Genomic DNA, 22269 nt, shown 5'->3' on the forward strand with positions numbered 1-22269 from the left:
GTCCGGAGATGCTGCAGGTGGCCACCTCCTCCTTCTGCTTAGTGACTTGGGGTGGGTCGCATCTTGCACACAATAAAGAAAGGGGTGGGGCTGGCATCCACCTTGGAATGTCTCCCTGTGGGCGTTGTCATAGCTCTGCAAAGAAAGTAGCCAGGGCCTGGTCAGAGTTGGAGAGGCAGATCCTTGCTAAAAGGCCAACCGCCAGCCTACCTGACTCCCAGGGTAATTGGGTGTCCTCGGTTTTTACATTTTCAGGAGCTTTTCCCTCCCCCTTCTCCTTCAGCTGGGTGGTACTGCTTGCCTTGGGGAATGCCACGTGGCACCTTGCAGCCGGTGGTCCTTGCATAGGCTCTGGTGGGCGCAGATGGGGATGGTGGGCCGAGAGCCCTGGGCTGCGCTTCAGGGAGTCTCCCCGTGTGGCTACCTGGAGGCGGTGTACAACCACATCCTTCTTTATGTCACCACCAGGGTGTCCTGTTGGACTCCTGGCTTTCATCTTCTCGGAAAACAGCCGGTTGGTGTGCCTTGAGCAGGGGGTGGCCATTCTCTGGAGGTGTCTTGGCTCGCCATTGGCCGAGTAGTGTCAGTTGGTGTGTCCAGAACTCGGCTTGCTTCAGGCCCAGGAGTGGGTCGGGCACAGGATCCTGCAGGGTTTCCCCCCACCCCCACCGGCGTGGCCTTGGGGATGCCCCTCTAGCCACTGCCATTCCCTGGCAGGCACAGGCCACCTGGGCTGGAGATAGGGTCCCTCTTTCCGGGGCCAGGCAGTGGGAGGACGCGGAGGGTTCGGGATCAGCCAGCTACTAAGCGGGGGTAGTTGGGGAGAAGTGGAATCTCCTCGCCTCACCCTCCCTTACGAGCCTAGCCCGCATCGTAATTCTTTTTATTTTTACTTTCGACCCATGTAAGGCATGCGGACGGGGCAGGAGCGTTCTTGCGACACGTTGCCAGCGGCGCAGCGCCGCAGCCGGGGGAAGGGACGGCCACGCGCCGGCAGCCCCCACCTGCCCGGCCACTCCGGCTCGGGGCGCGCGGGATGCCGAATCCACGGGGTCCGGGTCGGCCCCGATGGCGCCTCGCGAGCCGGGCACTCCGGGCGCTGGGCCGGGCAGCGGAGGCCGCGCGCAGTGGGCCTCTCCGGCAGGTCCGCGCCGGGCGCCCCAGGCCGCCAGCGGCCCGGCCCACGTTTTCCGTCTCTCCGGCTCCCTCCGCCCCTGCGCCCCGGCCTTCCCCGCCCCTCCTCTCCCTCCCCGCGCTTCCCCCTCCTCCTGCCTGGTCATGTGTCGCCTTTTTTTGTTTGCAGTGGAAACAATTTCTCGCCGCTCGGCGCGCCCCGGCCCCGACGCGCCGCGGCGGAGGCGAGCGGGAGGCGGGACGGGGCGGGGAGAGCGGCGGGGCCGGCGGGAGGACGCGCGGCGCACCCGGCGGACGCCGCAGGTCCCATGCCGCGCCGCGACCCCCGCGCCCCTGCCCGCGGCCGCCCCCCGCCGCCCGGCGCCCCGGGCTCGCCGCCCCGCGCCCGCGCCTCCCTCCAGGGGTCCCCGAGCGATGCCCGCTGGGCGCCCGCGAAAGTTTGCCGGCTGCGCTGAAGGGCAGCGGCGCCCCCGCGCCCGCTCCGGCCAGGTGAGTGCGTGCTGCCCCGGCGGGCTGGGGGTGGGGTGCGGGCTAGAGGTCGTGGCGGGGAGGCCCCGCCGGGGACCCGGTGCCGGGCGCTCCTGGAGGAGCCCGGGAGCCCCCGGGGAGCCCCGCGGCGGCCGCGAGAGGGCCTGGCCCGGCGAGGAGCTCGAGCCCCCCGGGCGGGGAAGTTGCCCGGGCCAGAGTTTCCTGCCCGACGTGCGCGCCCTTCCCGGAGCTTTGCTTTCTGGAGGCAGAGTTGGTCTGATCTGCGAGGAAAGGGAGGTGGTCTCCGCTGCCCGGGCCGGCGAGGGGGTGCAGGCCTGGGGTGGGGGGAGACACCACGGGGGGAAGCAGGCTCCTAACAAAGCTCATCCCCCTCCCCCCATACGCCGCCAAACCGTGCAGGCGGCGACCGCCTCCGGAGCCCCCCGGGCCGACCCCTCCTCACCCCAGTTCCCCTTGAACCACTCTACTCCCCCGCCCGGGTTCTGGACAAGTTGGGGGGACGGCGGGCTCGGATTGATCTAGTTGTTGGGGCTGGCCGCGCCGCGGCCACTAAAAGGCTTATGACATCTGACCGGCAGTGAAGGTATGCGAGCTCTGATCGCCCCGTATATGCCGAGCCGGGCAGTTTCCCCGTCGCCTGGCAACGCCGCTGATGGACGCGGGGCGCAGCCAATCACCGCGCCCGCAGGTCCCCTTGAAATGTTTTTGACAAGTACAGTAGACGCTAGTGGGGCGCCGGCCCTCAAACTCCAGGCCGCCGGGCGCGGCGTGGGCATCATTTCTCAAGTTTGTTTTTGAAGTCCATGTCCAAGGGCTGGGCCTTCACGGCGTTGTCAGTTTATTTGGAGGCTTGTTGAGATCATAGAAGAAACCGAGCTTTCCTCCGTTAAAACAAACAAGGAAGCCGAGCAAGTCATTAAAAAAAAAGGCAACTGGAGGTTCTGTGTGTGTGTGTGTGTGTAGGGGGGGCGCGAATCAACCAATTACAAAGCCTAAAAGTTGTAAGGAGGTGGCTCAGGGAATAACTATTTGCGTATCTAGTGGAGTAACCCTATTGGCAGCAGCTTAACGATGTTTGTTCAACTGCAGGCTCACGTGATACCTCTTTAAAATAAGAGGGAAAAAAAGATTTGGCGAATTGTGTCGTTAAGAGTATAATAATGGGAAACTCCTCAGCTGCAGTTTCTGAAACTGGTGTTTTTTGTTTGTTTTAACATGCATGTGTGGTGCTCGGCAGCCCTTCCTCCTGTTGCCGATTCCTGGGGTGCAGTGAGGACCGCACCCCCGGCGGACGACAACCCAGGATGCGGGAGCCCTTCCAGCCCCCACTCCTCGAGGCTGCCATTTTTTCTCATAAAAAGCATCTTGCTGGTAGTGTTTGTTTAAAACAAAAGAAAACATGGAGAATCGCGTGTTTGTTCCTTTGGGAAGCTACCGACAGAAAGGCAAATTAAAAAGAGAGCAGCATGTTGTCATAGCAACAGTGCAATTAAATTACTGTCAGCCATGATATCATTTTTCTGTTGGGAAGCTTAGGAGCCCTGAAACTTTCAATCGGAGCAGTTAAGGTTGACTTTGGTGGCAGCAGTGGTTGTGCCCTGGGGCCGTGGGAGTGTCTGAGTACCCAGAACACCTTCTGATGGGATCTTAGGGAATCTTTGTGGGACTGGATCTTGCTTCCATTCATTTATGTGAAAGTTGGAAGAGGGGTCAGGTTGCACTCTGTGAGGGCCCCAAACCTAAGGATGTTACATTTGTTTTGTTTTCATACCGTGTGTCCTGTAGGGTTCTCACCCATCCGTTTGGCCCAAGGAAGTTCCCTCCTGGATGAGCCCTGAAGCTGCTGTGGCGTGCTTGGAACTTTCCTTAGAAGGAAGAATCTCCTAGCAGCACACCTGCCCCACCTTTCCCATTTCATGGACACTCTGAGCGCCCCTCGTGGTGCTTTCTGGAATCCTATATGGTTTTCACAGCTAGCCTGCTGGTGGTCATTTCAGATACAGTGTTAATGGACATTTAGAGATTAGGAATGATGGTGTCTCTGCTTTTGATGTTTTATTCTTTTTTCCTAGTCCACCACCTGATCTTACTTGGGGGAAATAAATTGGAAGCTGATACCGAGTTAGCTCTACCAAAAGAGGGTGGAGGCTTATCTTCACTGCTCCTGTATCTCCTTGGGGACGGGACTTGCTTGGGTATCTGTAGGGTGGGGTCATTCCATTTGTTAAACTGCTACCTCCTCTTGTTTTCTCAGCAGATATTGCTTCTTTCCTTGTTCTTTGATGAAAACAAATAAGCCAAAAATGGGGCTGGTGGGGAATGGCAGTGATTTCCCTTGAGTTTGCTTTCATGTCTTGGAGTTACCAGTTGCGCTCCTGACGCCTTTGATGAATTCTTTGGTTATTGTAAAGTGAAAAGGCAGAGATCTTTCATCCATTGGCTCATTTGCCAAATGGCCACAATGGCGTGATGAATCGTGGAGCTTGGAATTCCTTCCAGGTCACCGTGTGGATGGACGAAACCCAAGTTCCTGAGTCATCATCTGCTGTCTCGCAGGCATGTTAGCAGGAAGCTGGATCAGAACTGGAGGTGGGGCTGGATTGCAGGTGCTCCTGTGTGAGATTTTGGCATCCCCTGCTTAGCTGGCTATCCTAGTACCACCACACACACCCACCCCTTTTGTTCTCCTGGGTTAGTGCGTTGCCTCAAGTTATTAGCTTTCTCTTTCTGAGTATAGTGTCCAATAGGATGTAGCGCACACTGCTTCCTCCAGCTGGATTCCTCAGAATTTTCAGTTGCCAGATGGAGTCAGCGCTGAAGGTTTTGGTCCTGCCTTTTGTCAGGGCGGGAGGGAGCCATGAGAAGCGGATGGGTGTTTGGGGTGGCTACAGCTCTCGTGCCAAGGCCGTTGGGGTGATTGTCACTGGAAGAAGGCTGAACTTCATTCCAAACAACTGCACTTCAATCCGCAGGTGTTTTCGGCTCCTAAGAAGCCAGGTGAGACCAAGAATAAGTTGCCGGGAGTTATGCGCTGCACCTGCGTGGCAGTATTTACACTGAGACCTGAAGACCACTTCATTGAGTCATCAGGGGGTCGTTGATTCCCTCCCAGGGTCACAGTGAGGGTTTGCATAGATCTAGGGTGAAGGCATGTGAAACTTGCTATTCTTTTATGGGGTATTTGCAAGGTTCTCTAAGTTTTTAAGATGTATTTTATTTTTATTTAAAAGTTGTAGTTACAGAGAAAGAAGGAGACAGATCTTCCATCTGCTGATTCACTCTGCAAAGGGATGCAATGGCTGGGGCTGGGCCAGTCCAAAACTAGGGGCCCGCAGCGTCTTCTCAGGGTTTAGGCCTGCCGTCAGGCCCCAAGGTCTTTGGCCATAAGCAGCACAGAGACAAGCTGGTGAGGAATGTCTGCTTTATAATGCACAGGTTACAGCGTTGAAAGGGCAAGTAAAGAAAGGGCAGGAGGGCAGACACCCCCCCAACCAAAGACACTGTAATTGGCAGTATGACACGTCTGTTTCTCTTGACCTTCTGGTCAGATTTTGACCTTCTAGCCCTGTTGGAGGTCACAGCCCGCCTATAGTCCTGGAAGCTGAGCCTCAGGCCATTGGGTGATAAACTCTAAGCCTCACATACCAGGTAGCAGGGTACTGGCCTGGGGTGATTACCCACAGCTGCTTTTTTTTTTTTTTTTAAGATTAATTTTATTGAAAAGTCAGAGATATAAAGAGGAGGAGAGACAGAGAGGAAGATCTTCGATCCAGGCTGCCATGATGGCTGAAGCTGCATTGATGTGAGTGTGAAGCCAGGAGCCAAGAGCCGCTTCCAGGTCTCCCAAGTGGGTATAGGATCCCAAGGCTCTGGGCTATACTCGACTGTTTTCCCAAGCCACGAGCAGGGAATAAGATGGGAAACAGGGTTGCCGGGATTAGAACAGGCACCCATATGGGATCCTGGTGCCTGTAAGGCAAGGACTTTCGCTGCTAGGCTACCATGCCGGGCTACCCGCAGCTTCTTTTGGGCCTTTTACATGGGTGCAGGAGCATCTTCTGTTGTTTCCCCAAGTACATTAACAGGGATCTGGATGGGCAGTGGAACAGTCGGAACTTGATGTGCTGTTTGTCTGAGAAGCTGATGCTGCAGGCTGAGGCTTAGCTTGTGATGCTGTGGTTCTGGCCCCAGAGATGTGCTTATTTGAATGGTGGAATTACCGAGAGAGGGGGAGAGACAGAACTTCCACGAATGGTTTACTGCCCAAGTGCTGCATTGGCTTCGACTGGACCGGGCTGAAACCAGGAGCCAGGTGTTTCCTCTAGGCTTCTCACATAGGCGAGAACGCCCCCTGCCTTCCCAGGTGCGTCAGCCAGGAGCTGGATTGGAAGTGGAGCAGCTGGGATACAAGCCAGAGCCCATATGGGATGCCTGCCTTGCAGCCAGTGGCTTTACCCACTGTGACACAGTTCCAGCCGCGAGGTGTTGGCAGGATTTTCAGTCTTGATCTTGAAGGAGTCTCCAGTCACCATGCTCTTCCGAATGGCCGGCTGATTTTTCTTTTCAGCGGGCCTCTGTGTGGTGGGATTGTGGGTTTGTGTGGTTCTGGGTGGTTGTTGTGAGATGGGGCTCCCGTGAGGCAGGAGGGTGAGAGGGGGGCTGGTGGGAGAGTGAGGACACAGTGTTTCTCTCGTGGGTTCCCTCAGCTCATCCTTTCTTGGCCATGTCTTTCCCAGGAGCCTTCACGTAAATGGGTCCAGTCATGCCTCCCAGTAAGAAGCCAGAAAGCTCAGGAATTAGCGTGCCCAGCGGACTGAGTCAGTGTTACCGGGGCAGCAGCTTCCCCAAGGCTCTGCAGGAAGACCATGACCTGGACTTCTCGCTCCCTGACCTCAAGCACGAAGAGGGGGCCATGGAGGATGAGGAGCTGACCAACCTGAACTGGCTGCACGAGAGCAAGAACCTGCTCAAGAGCTTCGGGGAGTCGGTCCTCAGGAGTGTGAGCCCCGTCCAGGACCTGGACGACGACACGCCCCCGTCCCCTGCCCGCTCGGACATGCCCTACGATGCCAGGCAGAACCCCAACTGCAAGCCGCCCTACTCTTTCAGCTGCCTCATCTTCATGGCCATCGAGGACTCCCCGACCAAGCGCCTGCCAGTGAAGGATATTTACAACTGGATCTTGGAACATTTTCCCTATTTTGCAAATGCTCCCACTGGGTGGAAAAACTCAGTGAGACACAATTTGTCATTGAATAAGTGTTTTAAGAAAGTGGACAAGGAGAGGAGTCAGGTAAGCCCTCTGGAGGCATCCAGAACTCGAATTTGCTTTGGTTTTGTTTTTGGTTTTTGGTAATCTTTTTTTTTTTCCTTAGTTAAAATAATAATCAGAGTGCTCTCCGTTCAATGGCTGCAAGTAGTTGTAGATGGATTTCATTTGACTCCTGCGGGGATCGGTGATGACGCGCTTCCTGTTTCTACAGCATGGAGTTTGGTGCTATTTTCAGCATTCGGGGTTTTGTGGTGGTTTCCGGTTGGTGTGGTTCCCATCAGCGTGGAGTAGCGACCTGCAGGTGTGACTGACGGTCGGTGTGTGCCCTCTGGGTGGCTGGGGCCTGTCAGGGCTAGACTCCAGCAAAGATTGGTAAGAGAGAAAAAAGAAAAGAAAAATCATTCTTTCTGAGGGCTTACTAACTTGAAGATGAGCTGCTTCTCCAGTGTGCTGGAACTGACAGGCAGTGACAGTGGGGGGAGCCTGGGACGGTGTGTGTGCTGCGAGAGCAAACAGAAGTATGTGTACTGCAGGTGACTTTTTACCAAGCCTGGTACCCAGGAGGGGGGTCATCCAAAAGTTTATGGAAGGTGAAAAAGCTAGCTGAGGATTTCAAGACCCTATTTATACCAGGTTGCATGTTGAAATATCCTGGTATGTCAGTGTTTGTGGCAAGTTTGTAATTCCATGGGTAGGAAGCGGTGGCTCAGGGTAAGGTTCTCTTTAGAGGTTACCTTTAAAAAAAAGTTGACTCTAGACTTGTAAAGCTGTGGCTTGTGCTCCATGGTTGGCTAGGAGAAATGGCTTTGGTTGTTCTCTTTTGTTACCTGGAATATAATAGGTACAAGCGAAACGGAATCTAGTGTCTGAGCAGGAAAACTGTCATCTGAAAGGTGGGAAGTGACGTCACCTCAGTGAATGAGCTGGCAGTGAAGTTTTCTCTGCCGTGTCTTCATGGTCCTGTGTTTCCGGGGTGATGATGGCAGCAGCCATGTACAGCAGGCGGTTTACTTTCTGTGTGTGTGGAAGTCCTGGGTTGGGTGCCAGGGCCACTGTGCAGTCCACAGCCGTGCGAGGCTTGGCTAGGTCATTTCTGGAGCCTGAGGATGTTGTGGTTGTCAGTGGAATGAGAATAAGGATGTGGCCTAGCTCTGTTTCTCAGGTTTATCTGCCAGTGCAGTTCACTGAGAGTCTGTATCCCACACGGAAATGGGGGTGTAGGGCAGGGCTGTTGTTCTTTCATACTCTTATGAAATGTTGTTGTGGCTGGGTGTGAAGGAGCTCGACTGGACGCCTGTCTCGTGTGGTGCAGATGTGCATACCCCTGGGGTGCAGGTCCCCTGCCCAGTGCCTGTTTTGTCACAACCCAGATGTGCAGCTGGTCATCCAGGAGAAGTCTTTGCCGTCCCCAGCAGTCCGCATCCTTTTCTCCTTCCCTCCACATCTTAGTTTGGGCATTTAGAGGCCAGCTTCTGGATGTAGCTCCCTTGGGTGTTTGAAGCCTGGCTGGTGGTGTCAAAAGCTTCTGAAATGCGTTGAGTTCTTGTGACAAGAAAGAGAAGGTCTGGGGAGGTTTTGCCCAGCCTAGAACACGGTGAAGAAAGTGCTGTGCTGGGCCCCCAAGGCCGGGCAGCACCACTTGTAAACAGTCCACAGGTTACCGCATGCCTGAGTCTCTGTTGGACGGAAGGCTGCTGCTCAGAAAGGAGCTTGCCCAATGCACACTCTGAAATGTTAAACAAGACCACCTCCAGAGTGTGCCACCAACGTGGGGGGATGACCCATGTGCCAGCCCTGGCAGGTGATGGGGGTTCTGACACCTGAAGGAATTCCACCTGCTCCTGCCTCCTTTCCCCGCACCCCTACCCACCTGCATTGGATTGTGGGACTCGGCTTTTCTGGAGGTGCCACTTGTCAATCTGGATCAACAGTGATAGCACCTGTTGAAAGGGGATGGCCTTGAACTCGAGGTGGTTCATATTATGAAATGTTGGGTTCTGCCTGCTTAGCTGTACAGACCTGTATTGACACGTTATCTGATCAAATGCCAGTTTTCTTGTTAGGAGTTTGTTCGCAGTGTTTGTGAGAAGGGCTGTGTATTTTGCCTCTTCCCTTGGGGTCACCCCAGGGCCAGCTGGTGACTGCTCTGAGCCACACAGACTTCCAGGTGTGTTTGTGTGGGCTTGAGGGACACTGCCCCCTCTGCCCCATTCATGTGGGGTTGGCCCCTGGGCTCCCTGAGTGAACTGAGAAGATTCCCCACTTTCCCCACCACCACCCCCTCTCCGTGACAACCCTATTGTGCTCCAGGTACAGTTGTTTTTTCCCCAGGCAATTGTCCTTGGCCGTAGTTCCCACTCTGAGGTTTAGCCTAGAGCCAGCGCTTACACAGCACCCAAAACAGTGGTGAGAATTGCATTTGACAGGTGAGAATGGAATACTTACATGTATGCCCTGGGATCGGGCATCCTGGTGAGAATGCAGGATCCTGTGTGGGCCTCGTGCCTGGAGGCTCAGAGTTCACATGGTGCTGGACAGCTGAGGGCTCAACTGTTGGATGAGGAAACATCTGGGACCATTGAAGTAGGGACCATTTCTTGGCCCTTAGTCAGAATCTGGGGTGGCATGGGGTGCTCAGAAACTCCGGTGGGTTTCCCATGGCAGCCGGGAGCCAGGTGCTTCGGGGGAAATTTCTCATCGTTGAGGTTGCTTCAGCACCATCCTCTTCCAAACTAGGGTGCAGCAGGCACTTTTTGTTTGTATTTTATCTTTTTTATTTTTTAAAAAAATTTGTTGGAAAGGCAGGTTTACAGAGAGAAGGAGAAACAGAGAGAAAGATCGTCTTTCCATTGATTCACTCCCCATGAGGCCACAATGGCTGGAGCTGCACCGATTTGAAGCTAGGAGCCAGGAGCTTTTTCCGGGTCTCCCATGCAGGTGCAGGGTCCCAAGGCTTTGGGCCATTCTTGACTACTTTCCCAGGCCACAAGCAGGGAGCTGGATGGAAAGTGAAGCTGCTGGGATTAGAACTGGTGCCCTTATGGGATCCTGGTTGTTGCATGGTGAGGATTTAGCCACTAGGCTATTGCGCTGGGCCTGAGACTGCTGATTTGCTCCCCAAATGACCACTGTAACTGCCAGGATGGGCCACCAGGAACGCCACCCACGTCTTCCTGGTGGGTAATAGGAGCCCAGGCACTTGGGTGATCTTTCAGGTACGTTAGCAGAGCTGGATTGGAAGCAGCGATGCTGAGACTCCAAACAGGCACCTCTCCATGGGATGCTGGTATCCCACGTGGCAATTTAACCTGCTCTGCCAAGATGCTGTGTTCCCACCTCTCTTTTTTTCTCTTTTTTTTAAAGATTTATTTTTCTTGTAAAGGCAGATTTACACAAAGGAGCGAGACAGAAGGCTCTTCCGTCTGCTGGTTCATTTTCTCAGTGGCTACAATGGTTGGAGCTGAGCTGATCTGAAGCCAGGAGCCTGGAGCTTCTTCCGGGTCTTCCACGTGGGTGTAAGGTCCCAGGGCTCTGGGCATCCTCTACACGGAGCTGAATGGGAACTGGAGCAACTAGGACAGAACTGGTGTCCACATGGCATCCCAGCACATGCCAGGCGAGGTTTTCACTCATTTATTTTTATTGTTGCTCCAGTTGAAGTATTTTGAAGCAAATTCTAGGTTACATATAATCTTATTTCCATATATTTCTGTGTGCACAAGAAAACATGATAATTTCTTTCCAGTGTACTTGCCAGAGTCTATATCTCCCACCCCCAAACAAAATGAATAATTCTTTGGAATTATTGCCAGGTAGACATTCTGTATTCATTTAATTTTTTATTTGAGAAAGAGATTCTCCCACTTGCTGATTCATTCCCTAAATGTCTTCAAAGAAACTGGGAGCCAGGAGTCTCCCATGTGGGTGGCACGAATGCAGTCCCTTGAGCCGTCGGAGCCGCCTGCCAGGGTGCATGTTGGCAGGGTGCTGGAGTCAGAGGCAGGACTGGTGCCAGGCGCTGGGCCCTGGGAGAGGCTCCTGCCGCGCTCGAGTTGGGGTCCAAACAGGCATTACCTGTGACCCTGGACCGCACTGTCTCCGCAGCGTCTCCCTTCCCAGCATTCCTTCCCTCTCCTCTCCCTCTTGCCCCTCTTTTAGGGAGCCGTCAGTGAGGACTCCCACTAATTCCGCTGCCTCAGTTGCACCTCGTGGTCACTTTAACTTGTTCTTTCCTCTGTTCTCTGGTTCTTGCTGTCGCTTAGCAGTAAGCTCTAAAGGCTGATCTTCCCACAGCGTGTGCCATAGGTGGTCTTAGGTCCTTCCCCAGGCCTGGGGGACCTGCTCCCTGGGATGCTGAGCTATGGGTTCACGTGGGGTCAGTTCCTACTCTGTAGCATCCCACTCCTGGGGTTTTGTCTATGGCGGAGTTTTGCCTGAGTCGGTCCAGGGAGAGTTCTGAAGTCGCGCATTGGACCTACATACAGGTCTCAGGGCTGTGAGAGTAGCGTGTCTGAGTCCTCGCAAATGCCAAGTGAAGGACGCTTCTTCCTTATAGATGGGGTTGTAACGACTCCAGTATGTGCCTTTTTATTTTTGGTGCCTTCTCTTTGCTTATTCTCTTGCCACTTGCACAAAAATTACTTGTCATCAACAGCCTTACAAGGGACGCCTTGGGCAGAAGCATGTGTGTACCATTCGGGACTGAGTGCCTGGAGGCCTGTGTTAGCTTGTGCCTTGTAAAGAGAGCTGTTAGTCTTGGCTAAAAGAGGTCTGCATTGGAAGGGCCCTGGGTGCTGGTGAGTTTTGTTGTAGGTAATGTTGTTTGTTTCTTGCTTTGAATGGCGGAGAGGGATCCCTTCCCTGATGCCTCCCAGCAGCCTGGCTGGGCCACTCTGAAGTCGCGAGTCTGCAACTCACCTGTGAGTGCCAAGGACCCGAGAATTGCTTCTCAGCAGCAAGTTGGGTCTTGAGCAGAGCCGGGATTAGAACCCGCAGACTCTGAGCCGTGCCATGCTGAGGCACAGCGCTTGCTGAGCAACTGAAATTAATGGCATGTGACTGTGTTGGCTGCATTTTTCTGCAAAAAAAGGACCCAGGATTTTATTTGCTTTGTTTTCCAACTGCTCATGAGGCTACTGACCCTGGAGAGCTGAGGAGCTCCTGAGAACAGCCGTGGACCCTGACAGCACTTGCTTTGTGACAACCTTATGAAGGAGGGCCTGTTATTTTCCTTCTGACAAAAGAAGAGGGAGTTATTGAGTGCTTAAGCAACCTGCTGGTGATCACACAGCTGCTAAGTGGCAGGGCAGGAGCTTACTGCAGTTCCCACCAATTCCAGGAGATGCCGTGTTGCAGGTCATAGGAACCCATTGCATGCCAGGCAGGTGGAGTAGTGTCCTCAGCCCAACAAGGCCCCTCCAGCCATCACACACCTTGACTGCTTTCAGACCCTGCTCCTTTATGGCTGTTGTTAAGCTTTATTGATTTTTATTTGAATGATGGATTTACTGAAAAATCTTCTAGTTCACTCCCCAGATGACCCCAGATGACCACAGCTGGGCCATACTGAAGCCAGGAGCTTTTTCCAGGCCTCCCATGTAGGTACAAGGTCCCAAGGCCTTGGGCCATCCTCTGCTGCTTTCCCAGGGTGTGTACAGGGAGTTGGATTGGGAGAGGAGCAGCTGGGTCGTGAACTGGCACCCACAGGGGATGCAGCGCTTGAAGGTAGAAGATTAGCCTGTAGAACCACGACGCCGGCCCTCCTGCTCCTTCTTGATTCCTCCCGCCATCGAGTGCTTTGGCTGGGGTCCATCTCTGCCATCTTGTTCTTGCTGTTGGCTCACGGTTTTCCCTGTCATTCGACAGAGTCCCCTGAGTGCTCAGTTTATGTTCAGTTGACTGCGATGGGCCTCTGGGAGTTTCTCTAGGTCCAGGGAGCCTTGTCCCTGATTCTCCTTCTTGCTGGACCTTGCCTTTGTTCGCTGTGTGTAGTGTCTTGTACACTGTTGCTTTCCTGGCTGACTTTGCCTCCCAGGAAAGTGTTGCTGACCCTCTGGGGAGTTTCTGCCAGGCTCCTGGGAAGCCCGGTTCTTCTGGATGGGAAAATGTTGCCTTGTCTTTGGTAGGGTTTTTGTGATGCACCAGCAGGTCTACCAGCTGCCTGTTCCTCGATGCACTGCCTAGAGAGCCAGCCAACCAGAAATTGTTTTCAAAGCCCTCCGTGTTGAGCTAACGGGGCTTTGCTGTATCCCTTTGAAATCACTTTAGCTGCTGGATAATTCCCTGCAGTAAATAATATAGGAGGTTGCCATGCTGACCTCCTGTTACAAAGTCATGGGTTTTGCTTTTTTCACCAAAAAAAAAAAAAATTGTGAGTTCTTTAGCTTAATCTGTACTCTTGGGTGGAGCGTTGTGTCACCCTAATGCTGTTAAGCCTTGGCAAGATGGTGGGAGGTTTTAGGCTTAATAGAAAGTGATATTACTGGGGCCGGCATTGTGTTGTGGCTGGTTACACCGCCACCTGCTATGCCAGCATCCCATTTGGGCACTGATTTGAGTCCTGGCTGCTCCACTTCCTATCCAGCTCCCTGGTAATGTGCCTGGGAAAGCAACAGAGGATGGCCCTGCATTCATGTGAGGAAGCCCCTAGCTTTGACCTGACCCAGTCCCAGCTGTTGTGTCCATTTGGGGATTGATCCAGCGAATGGAAGAGCTCTCTCTCTGTGTTACTCTACCTCTTAGATGAATGGAATATTTTAAAAAAAGAAACTGTTATTACCTTCCCAGTGGACTTCACACCTGCAAAGATAGATGACTTTTTAGAAGAGCTACGATAATGTTTTAATGCAGTTTTGTGTGAGTCTTTTGTCAATAATTATGGTTTCTTCCCATACTTATCATTTCAACTTTTTTTTTTGAATTTTTGTTTAAAAGGCAGATTTTACAGAGAAAAAAAGAGAAGAGACAGACAGAGATTCTCCATCTGCTAGTTCAGTCTGCACTCTCCATGTGGCTGCAGTGGGACCTGCCAGGGGCCCGGAGCTTCCTCTGGTCCTCTGGGCCACCCTAGGTGGTACCTGGCACAAGGACTTGGGGCTCATGAGCAGGGAGCTGGATCAGAAGTGGAGCAGCCCTGTGTTCTGGGCTAGCTGCCTCTCCAGAGATGCCACGGCACCTCCCCCCGATCCTTTTTGTTTTTTGTTTTAAGACATTCCAGCTCATTAGAGTTTTGCTTCAAGATAGTGTAGTTAAATTGTGTTTAAAAATCTTCAAGAGCCGTAGTTTGATAGAGCTGAAGATGCAGTCGGACCAAGTGTGATTAAAGCAGGCAAGGAGCTTGATGGTTGAGGGTAAAGACAGTGGCGTGAGGTCTGTCTCAGGAGGGGTCTCTCGATGCTTTGTTCTGTTAGGCGCATTGTCAGAACACGGTAACGTGTGTGTGTGTGCGTGCCAGCGCGTGGGTTCGAGTGCTTTTGCATGTGAAAGTAGCAGGTGCCAGTCACTACGGGCAGAGTGAGCGGAAGGCTTCTCGGGGGGACAGGCTCTGCTCTGCCTTCTGTCCTCCCTGGGGTGGACTCTGTCTGCGTGGGGTCGGTGTTCCTGAAGAGCCTCTTAGAAGGCTCTGAGTATCTTTCTCTGGGGATGGACGATAAGCGGTTGAACTAACTTGGTTAGACAGTGGAACACATGCACCTGCTTTGCCTTTAGAACCAAAGGCCAGTCACGTGAATGCTGACTCTCCTCGAGGCTGTGGGAGCGGACTGCGGAGGGGGAGTCAGGATGCAGGCAGCCTGGCCCGGAGCTGGGAGCCTGCATCCCGCTGAGTGCCCTGGAGTGCTCCACTCTGTGGGCTCCTGCCTTCCCAGAGTTGCACAGTCACTTGAAGCAAGAACTGGCATGTGCAGCCAGGCTGCTGAGGCCCTGCGAAGCAAAGATGAAGGCTGCGTGTCCTGAGAAGTGCTTCCGTCATCCTGTAAGCATTTGCGACACGGTTATGGAGTTGTCAGATGTGCTGCTGGTTGCTGTCTTTGGAACACCCCACTGGCTGGGGTTGTTATGAGCGAGGAGGCGGCGTACTCCGCACTGCCACACTGTAGTTCCCCATGTGGATGGGCTAAAGTGGCAGACCTGGTAGAGTGTGTGCAATGACGAAAATAAAACTGGCCTGTGTCCTGGAGTGAAGGAGGCATCCCCAAGAAACCAGCTGGGATGTGCAAGAGGGATGCAGCCGTCCGAAGCTCGGGGCTGAAGGAACAGCAAGTGCAGAGGCCCTGAGGTGGCCGGAGCTCCGGAAGTCCAAGCAGTGGAAGGCAAGCATGCAGCAAATGCCTTAGAAACTGGAGAGCGAGGTGCTTTAAAGGGACAGTAGGGGCAGGATGTAGTAGCCAGGGCTGGTTCAAGGTGTGCCTTGTGGCATTGTGTGTGAAGCCACCACCTGCAATGCCAGCATCCTGTAAGGGAGCTGGTTTGAGTCCTCACTGTCCCACTTCCTATCCAGCCCCCTGCTAATGGCCTGGGAAAAGCAGTGAAAGCAAAATATCACCCAAGTACTTGGGCCCTCCACCCCCATGGGAGACCCTGGTGAAGCTCCTGGCTCCTGGCTCTGGCCTGGCCCAGCACTGGCCATTGTAGCCACTGGGGGACTGAACCAGTGAATGAAAGATCTCAGTTTCAATCCTTCTCTTCATAAACCTCCCCCTCCCCAACTCTTTCAAAATTAATAATTATTTAAAATGAATTTAAAGTAAATGGAAATTATTCTGATTTGGACTAGGATTAGAAGTTGCACGTGAAGGTGCACAGGCTGGGAGGTGGGATGAGGCTAGGGGTAGAATAATCTTTGACCATCTTAAATTAGATACAGTTTTTGCAGATTTTATTGGAGCTGTCAGGGAGTTGATATATGAGTGTAAAGTCCGTGGGGAGCTGAGGAAGAGTGATGAATCAGGGGCATAGGGGACCCTAGGTAGTACAGACCCGAGGGTTTTCCTGGGTCAGCTTGCAGACTGGAAAAGGGGGAACACACACCCTTCTTTCAGTCCTGATGACCAGTTAATGTTTTACTGGAGTTTGAGAAGTCATGTTGGGGGCATTCAAACCGAAGGGGAGAAGCTCTCTGAGTTGCTGGGCTGGCCTCCTGTTCTGGAGTCCTGCAGGCAGAGCAGGCGGGGCCTTCACGGTGTGCGTGCGGCCGTGTGCGTGCGGCGTGGGTGCGGCTTCCCTGCACTCGGCGAGGTTGTGTCCCTGAGCTGAGGTGAGGAGGGTGACACGCTGCAGTTAACATCCCGCTCAGCCAAGCCCCCCTACTCCGAGACTTTGCTCAGTTCCGCGCCATCTGGTCCCTGGTTGCTGAGAGGAATTTTTCTTGTATATGTGTCTCCATAGCAACGCGTTTGCAGTTGATATGGAAAGTAAGCGGTTGCCTTAGCAGCGGAGTTACTGAGGTGGCGGCTCCCTGGCTTTCAGGGAAGGGATAAGCTGACCAGACTAGTTTGAGATGCATTGTGCAGGGCGTTGTCTTGCACACACTGGCCACCCCGCCGGTGGCAAAGCCATTTCTCCTTAAAAGGAGATGGCAGACCCCGCCCTCCCATGCCCCTCCTCACCCCGAAGGAGGGGACTACAGTAGTCATAAATCAGGCACAAGTAGTTGCTGTCAGTTGGAATAGATTACAAGAGGGATTTCCTGGTGAAATTTATTAAGTTTAGCTTCCAGAAGAATGCTGTCATCAGGGCACAGGTGGATGCAAGGTAAAGAAAGCCACCCGGCCTGCTGAGGGTACCTGGGTGCCAGCTGGTGGCCCTTTGACCCGGGCACCAGTGCTGAGAGCCACAGAGCACTTCGTAGGGCTGTGGTGGCCACATGAGCGTCTGTCCCTGTGTTTCCCGGGAGGTCTGTGCCATCTTCTTGCACGTGGCTTCCACTTGGTGGTCGTACTTGCTGTGCTGAAATGTGGGGCCCTACCCCTGTGGTGTGATCACCCCCTCCCGTGCCTAGCGGTGCCATCTGTGATTCCTCACCATCCTTGCAGGTAGTCAGAGCAGAACTACGAGGGTTGGAAATCCAAAGGAGAAATGATCCGTAGGGGTTAGCAGTGCCACGGGAAGGACTCTCCAAGGACAGAATTACCTTTGTGGGTTTCTTCCAGGATGGTCACGGCTAGGGCTGGTGACAGGGAAAGGGGAAGTCGGGTGGGCCGTGAGGGGTTGTCTGGGACCCTGAGAAGGGCGTGTGTGTGTGTGTGTGTGAGGGGAAGATGGAGACAATGAGAAGTGATGCTTTTACAGGGCCCGTTGGGAATTGTGCAAGTGTTTGAATCTGTGCGCTTCCCTACAGCTATCAAGTTGATATAACATGCCCTTGATACACTGGATGAGAATTGTTTCTGGTGCTGTCACCTGGGAGTCTGTGTTTAGTTAGTTCTCTACGCTGTGATTGGAAAGGAAGGGCTTGGAGGACCAGCAGAGACCTCCAGCAGAGGTGATCACATCTCTCCCTTGGCCTTTTTGTCACTGAAGGTTTCATTGGTGTTGTACAATGAAATGCAATGAGCAGTGCTGGCCAACGGGACTGATACAATGTTTAAGTGTGGTGTAACTGCTTTGGGACTACACACATCCTGTGTTTCTTTAACATAATCCACATAATCCATCTCCCTCTCCTCCTCCTCCTTGCTGTATTATTTTACAGTAAGTTCCAGCCATCATAGTGTTTGTAAGTGATTCAGAGTGTATCTCTGAGCTTAACCGCAAACACACCTGTACATTGAAACCAAAACTAACCTTGACTTTATGCTGTAAGTCCAAAACCCACTTAGTCTTAAAAGTTATCCTATTGGTTAAAACTTTTTTTTTTTTTTTGGAGTTTTGTTCAGATTAGAGCCCCAAGTGTGGAGAGCATGGATGCCTGTGCCGCTTGGTCCTTCCCCGTTACTTCTTCAGGTCTTGCTCTTCCCCAGTCGCCTTTGGATGCTCCCGTCTTTGATCCCAGCCCTTCTTTCCTTTGCCTGTGCTGTTGCCTCGGCCTGGACCACACCTCCTCTTCTTTTCTCTAGTTGCTGTGCACCAGCTTTGCATCCAGCTGAGGCGCCCTCCCCATGACACCCATGCTGTGGAGGGATTATTCCTGTGGGCCCTGTTACCCCTGGTGACCCCCATTCGCTACCCCCCCTCCTTGTCCTTTCCATTTGGCACCCCCGAAACCAGCAGGTTACCTGGCATAGGGTGGGTTCTGAGGATGTATTTTAGATCAGAGTGGGTAGGGCCTTGGCCACCGATGCAAGCATTTGCACCCCACTCAGGTTCCATTCTCTCCCATGCTGGGGTGTTGCCTTTGTCAGGAAGAATCGAGGACCATCAATGGCCATCTCCGAAGAACAATGCTGCTGCCTATGTATTTTTTTTCCAGTCCACCCCGATGCTGCAGGTGTAGCCAGACCGTTGTCTTTGTTTTTACCTTTTTCTTTTTTAAAGATTTATTTATTTTTATTACAAAGTCAGATATATAGAGGGGAGGAGAGACAAAGAGGAAGATCTTCCATCCATTGATTCACTCCGAAAGTGAGCGCAACGGCTGGTGCTGTGCTGATCGGGAACCAGGATCCAGGAACCTCTTCCAGGGTGTCAGCTCTGCTGGTGAAGGACCCTTGAGTGACCTTGGTCTCACTTGCTACCTTCGCTTTGCCCAGTGGAGCCACATTTTATTGTTGAGTGGCACCTTTATCTTTCATGCAGGTGGCTTCTCCAGGGGCAGGAGGACGCACTCCCTGAAAGCAGAGGTCCATCTGGGGCTGGCGGCGGACAATTGTGCCAGTGTTGAGGGCTCAGTCATTCTTACTCCCCAAGTTTCCAGCCTCTGTAATTGGTCCCAGGAGGCCAAGCATACATAAGTGAACAGAGTTTCCTGGTGCCGGTTCTCTTTGCCTGCCGACCACCGGCCACCACAGTCTGCGTCCATCATCAACCCTCGTGGTCGGAGAGAGCTTTCTGAGAGAGACACGACTACTTTACAGCTCTTCCGTTCTGGGGTTTTGTGCTTCTGTCTTTAGGAACCCTTTTTCCTAAGCAGTCAGTCCAGGGACCATCAAGAAAAAATGGCTGCACTCGGCCTTGGAGAGCTGGGCAGAGGGGTGCCTAATAGCTGGGAGGGTGCAGCAGCTGGGCCGTGTCGGGAGTGATGGGAGATCGCGGGAATTCCTGGAGATCTTGCTCATATGAGCGAATTCAATTACGTGGAAGCTTTTACTGACCAATTTTATTTTCTTTAATACCTGGCATTTTATTTTGTTTGGCTCCCCACACCCAGTAAAGTTGCATTCAATAATCAGAATTCTGTAGCCTCCAATACAAAATGATACTGCTTGTCAGTTTGAAGAAAAAGCGAATTGTCTGTTCTGTGTGTTGGGATTTCCTCTTGAAAAAAAAGCAGCTTAGAGAAAATCCTTGAACATAGTTTCCTGATTGAAAAATATATTAGTGGATTTCACCGCTATATCATTTTCTTAAAGTCACAGTTTTCCTCAACAAACACATACGGCTTAAAACAGCCGAGAACATTCTCAGAGTGGGATTTCTTTTTATAGTTTATGATGAAGCCGATAAAAGGGTCTGTATTTACATAGAGCTGTGAACTTGAGAGTGCTTCTTTCTTATTGAGTCCAGCCCTCAAAGGCCAAAGGGCAAGTGAACAGTGTGGGCTGACCCAGAGGTCCCCGCGCGGAAGCCTGTCCGTCAGCTTTGGCAGGGCGTTAGCCATCTTGGCTCACCAGAGCCTGCAGCCCCCTTGCCGCGGCGTTCCCGTCTCTGTCCTGACGGTGCAGTCTATTCGTGCAATCATTGGAATTGTTTATGCACTTTGCCTTTGTTTTGTCAAAATGAAAATGACAAATTAAAAAGGTTAATAGTGAGAGTTGTGAAGGGCGTAATTCTCCCCAACGCATCAATTGAGCAGGCAATGGAAATCCTTTGGCATGCGTCTCCCGCCTTGATTGGGCACCTGTGGGAGCCCGCGGTGCCAAAGGAATAGGACGGGCACGTGTGTGTGCCATGCCGGAAGTGTGCGGGCTCCAGGCCGAGAGGGGAGGTGTGTCTGGAGACTGTGTCAGTTCTCCTAGTCTTGTGTGTGTGTGTGTATGTTTCATTTTAAGCATTCTATCAATACACAGTCCTTTTATAATATTTTACAAAGAGTATTTTTTTTAAGTTTTTTTTTTTTTTTTGAAAGGCAGATTTATGAAGACAAAGATCTTCCATCTGCTGGTTCATTCCCCAAATGGCTGCAACAACTAGAGCCTTGCTGATCTGAAGCCAGGAGCTTTCTCTGAGTCTCCCATGTGGGTGTGAGCTCCCAGGGCTTTGGGCCGTCCTTGACTGCTTTCCCTGGCCACAAATAGGGAGCTGGGTGGGAAGTGGAGCAGCTGGGACATGAACCAGCACCCATATGGGATCCTAGAGCTTACTTACAAGGCGAGTATTAGCCAATTGTGCCGTCGTGCTGTGCCCAGGAGTATTTTATTGAAAGGCGGAGTTGCCAGTAGAGGGAGAGGCAGTAAGGACAGAGGTATACCTTCCATTAGCTGTTCCATGCCCCAGATGGCTGCACTGCCGTGGCCTGGGCTGGGCAGTACAGGGAGCCGGCAGCTCCAGCTGGCTCTCCCACCTGAATGACAGGGACCCAAGTGGTGGGGCCACCATCTGCTATCTTCCAGGTGAGCTGGATCGGATGACGAGACAGGACTGTTACGTACTGTACTGGATGTGCACATTGTGAGCCGGGGCTTAGCTCACTGCACCATGGTGCTCACTCTTCCTTTATGGAATGCGTATTGTAGCCTGTAAGCTTTTTGACTTTATATGCTTTATTTAAAAATATCTTTATTTTGTTTGAAAGGCAGAGTTAAAAGATGGAGAGATGAAAATCTTCATTCCTTGTGTTCACAGCCGCCAGGATGGGGCCAGGCTGAAAAGGAGGGGACAATAACTCCCTCTGAGTGTCCTGCCTGATCCAGGGGCCCAGGCACTTGGGCCATCTTCTGTTGCTTTTCTAGGTTCATTAGCAAGGAGCTGGATTGGAAGTGGAGCAGCTAAGACTTGAACTGGCACCCCTATGGCTTGTGGACCGCACAGATGGTGATTTAAGTTGCTGCACCACAACACTGGCTCCACAGTTCAGGAGAGCATCAGAGATGGGGAATGGAGACATTGTTTATGGAAGGCCAGACAGGACCTCCCTGAATCTACCCCGCTCACCGGCTCCACCCCGGGCTGTGGGCTAGACAAGGTTTCCTTTCCGGAAAATCTAATGGTTGAACTTCAGAGTCACTCCTGGTATACCCTCCCTGAGCTTCAGCTGTCCCAGAATCTTCTGTTTCAGGACCAGCTCGGTGCTGCTGGTGTCACAGGATAATCCAGGGTCAGTGTCACAAGGGCACCGGGCACTGCCGAGCCACTCCGAGCAGTCTTGGCCCCCACCCACGTTGGGGTCCTGTTGATGACATTGCTGTTGGCCTCACCAGCATGTCATTCTTGATTTTCTTGCTTCTCTGACCTGTCAGTTTCCGTCTCTAAAGACACCTTTCCAGGGACACGTCTCCCTCCTGGTATTCTCTGTGGGCAGCAGCAGGTCTACCCATGCAATTATTTGTGGCTCACTTGCCATCTTTCTCATCTAAATACAGTCTGCCCTCATGCATGGGGCATCTTACACTGGTACCCAGGGCAGCATCCCATGTAACAGCAGAGCCCAGCCCCTGGCCCTCTGTGCCCCACACAGCAGCTTCCCACACTTTGCTTGGGGCCGTTTGACCCTGTCCATTCCCGGGTTGCAGGTACAGCTTTCCCTGTCTCTAGGCTCTGTTTTGTGGTTGGAGCTCAGGTCTCCCCATCGCTTGCCAGCCACCCATGGAAGTGAGTTTCCCATCTCCTCCCAGACCCTGGGCCCTGCAGTAGCAGCTGTCTTCACCCATTTAGCTCTTTTTCTTCCCTCTGCTCTTCTTCTCTGAATGCCCCAAACCAGCTTTGTTTCTCAGGGCTCTATTTCAGACCCATCTCCTTAATCAAGTCTACGCCTCATTGTATTGTATCTTTCTCTCTCCCTTGCCATTGGCATTCACAGCCCATCTATGCCATTTATAATAAACTTTGTAATAATAAGTTCTGCCATCTAATGAAATCAGGAGCCATGCTGATGGTTTTTTTTTTTTTTAGGAGCGTGGGTGGGGGTCTGAGTCAGAGTAAGCCAGGGCTGATTTCTAGCCAGGGGCCTGACAGCAGACTGACTGCTGGCAAGGGACTTTGTGTGCTTGCCCATGAGAGGGGGAAGATCATGGCTTTTTATGCGGTTGTCAACGATGAAATGAGACAATGACGGTACATCC

The 22269-nt window shown here is 52.7% G+C and overlaps 1 protein-coding gene across 4 annotated transcripts in view; it reads left to right on the forward strand.

Moving 5' to 3' along the window:
- FOXN3 (forkhead box N3) overlaps positions 1–22269 on the forward strand; it is a 333022-nt gene that overhangs the window by 146781 nt on the left and 163972 nt on the right. For 2 of the 4 annotated variants that reach the window (XM_040975179.1, XM_040975177.1), the window contains one exon: positions 6360–6916. In XM_040975179.1, coding sequence (XP_040831113.1) covers positions 6374–6916 — 543 coding nt within the window. In that variant the 5' untranslated portion in view covers positions 6360–6373. Of the gene's footprint in view, positions 1–1499; positions 1624–6359; positions 6917–22269 lie in introns of those variants that run through there. The other 2 variants (XM_040975178.1, XM_040975176.1) reach the window with 2 other exon arrangements.

Source organism: Ochotona curzoniae, unplaced genomic scaffold (assembly GCF_017591425.1).
Source record: "Ochotona curzoniae isolate NIBS_2020 unplaced genomic scaffold, NIBS_Ocur_1.0 contig_2688, whole genome shotgun sequence".
In the NCBI taxonomy this organism is placed as follows: domain Eukaryota; kingdom Metazoa; phylum Chordata; class Mammalia; order Lagomorpha; family Ochotonidae; genus Ochotona; species Ochotona curzoniae.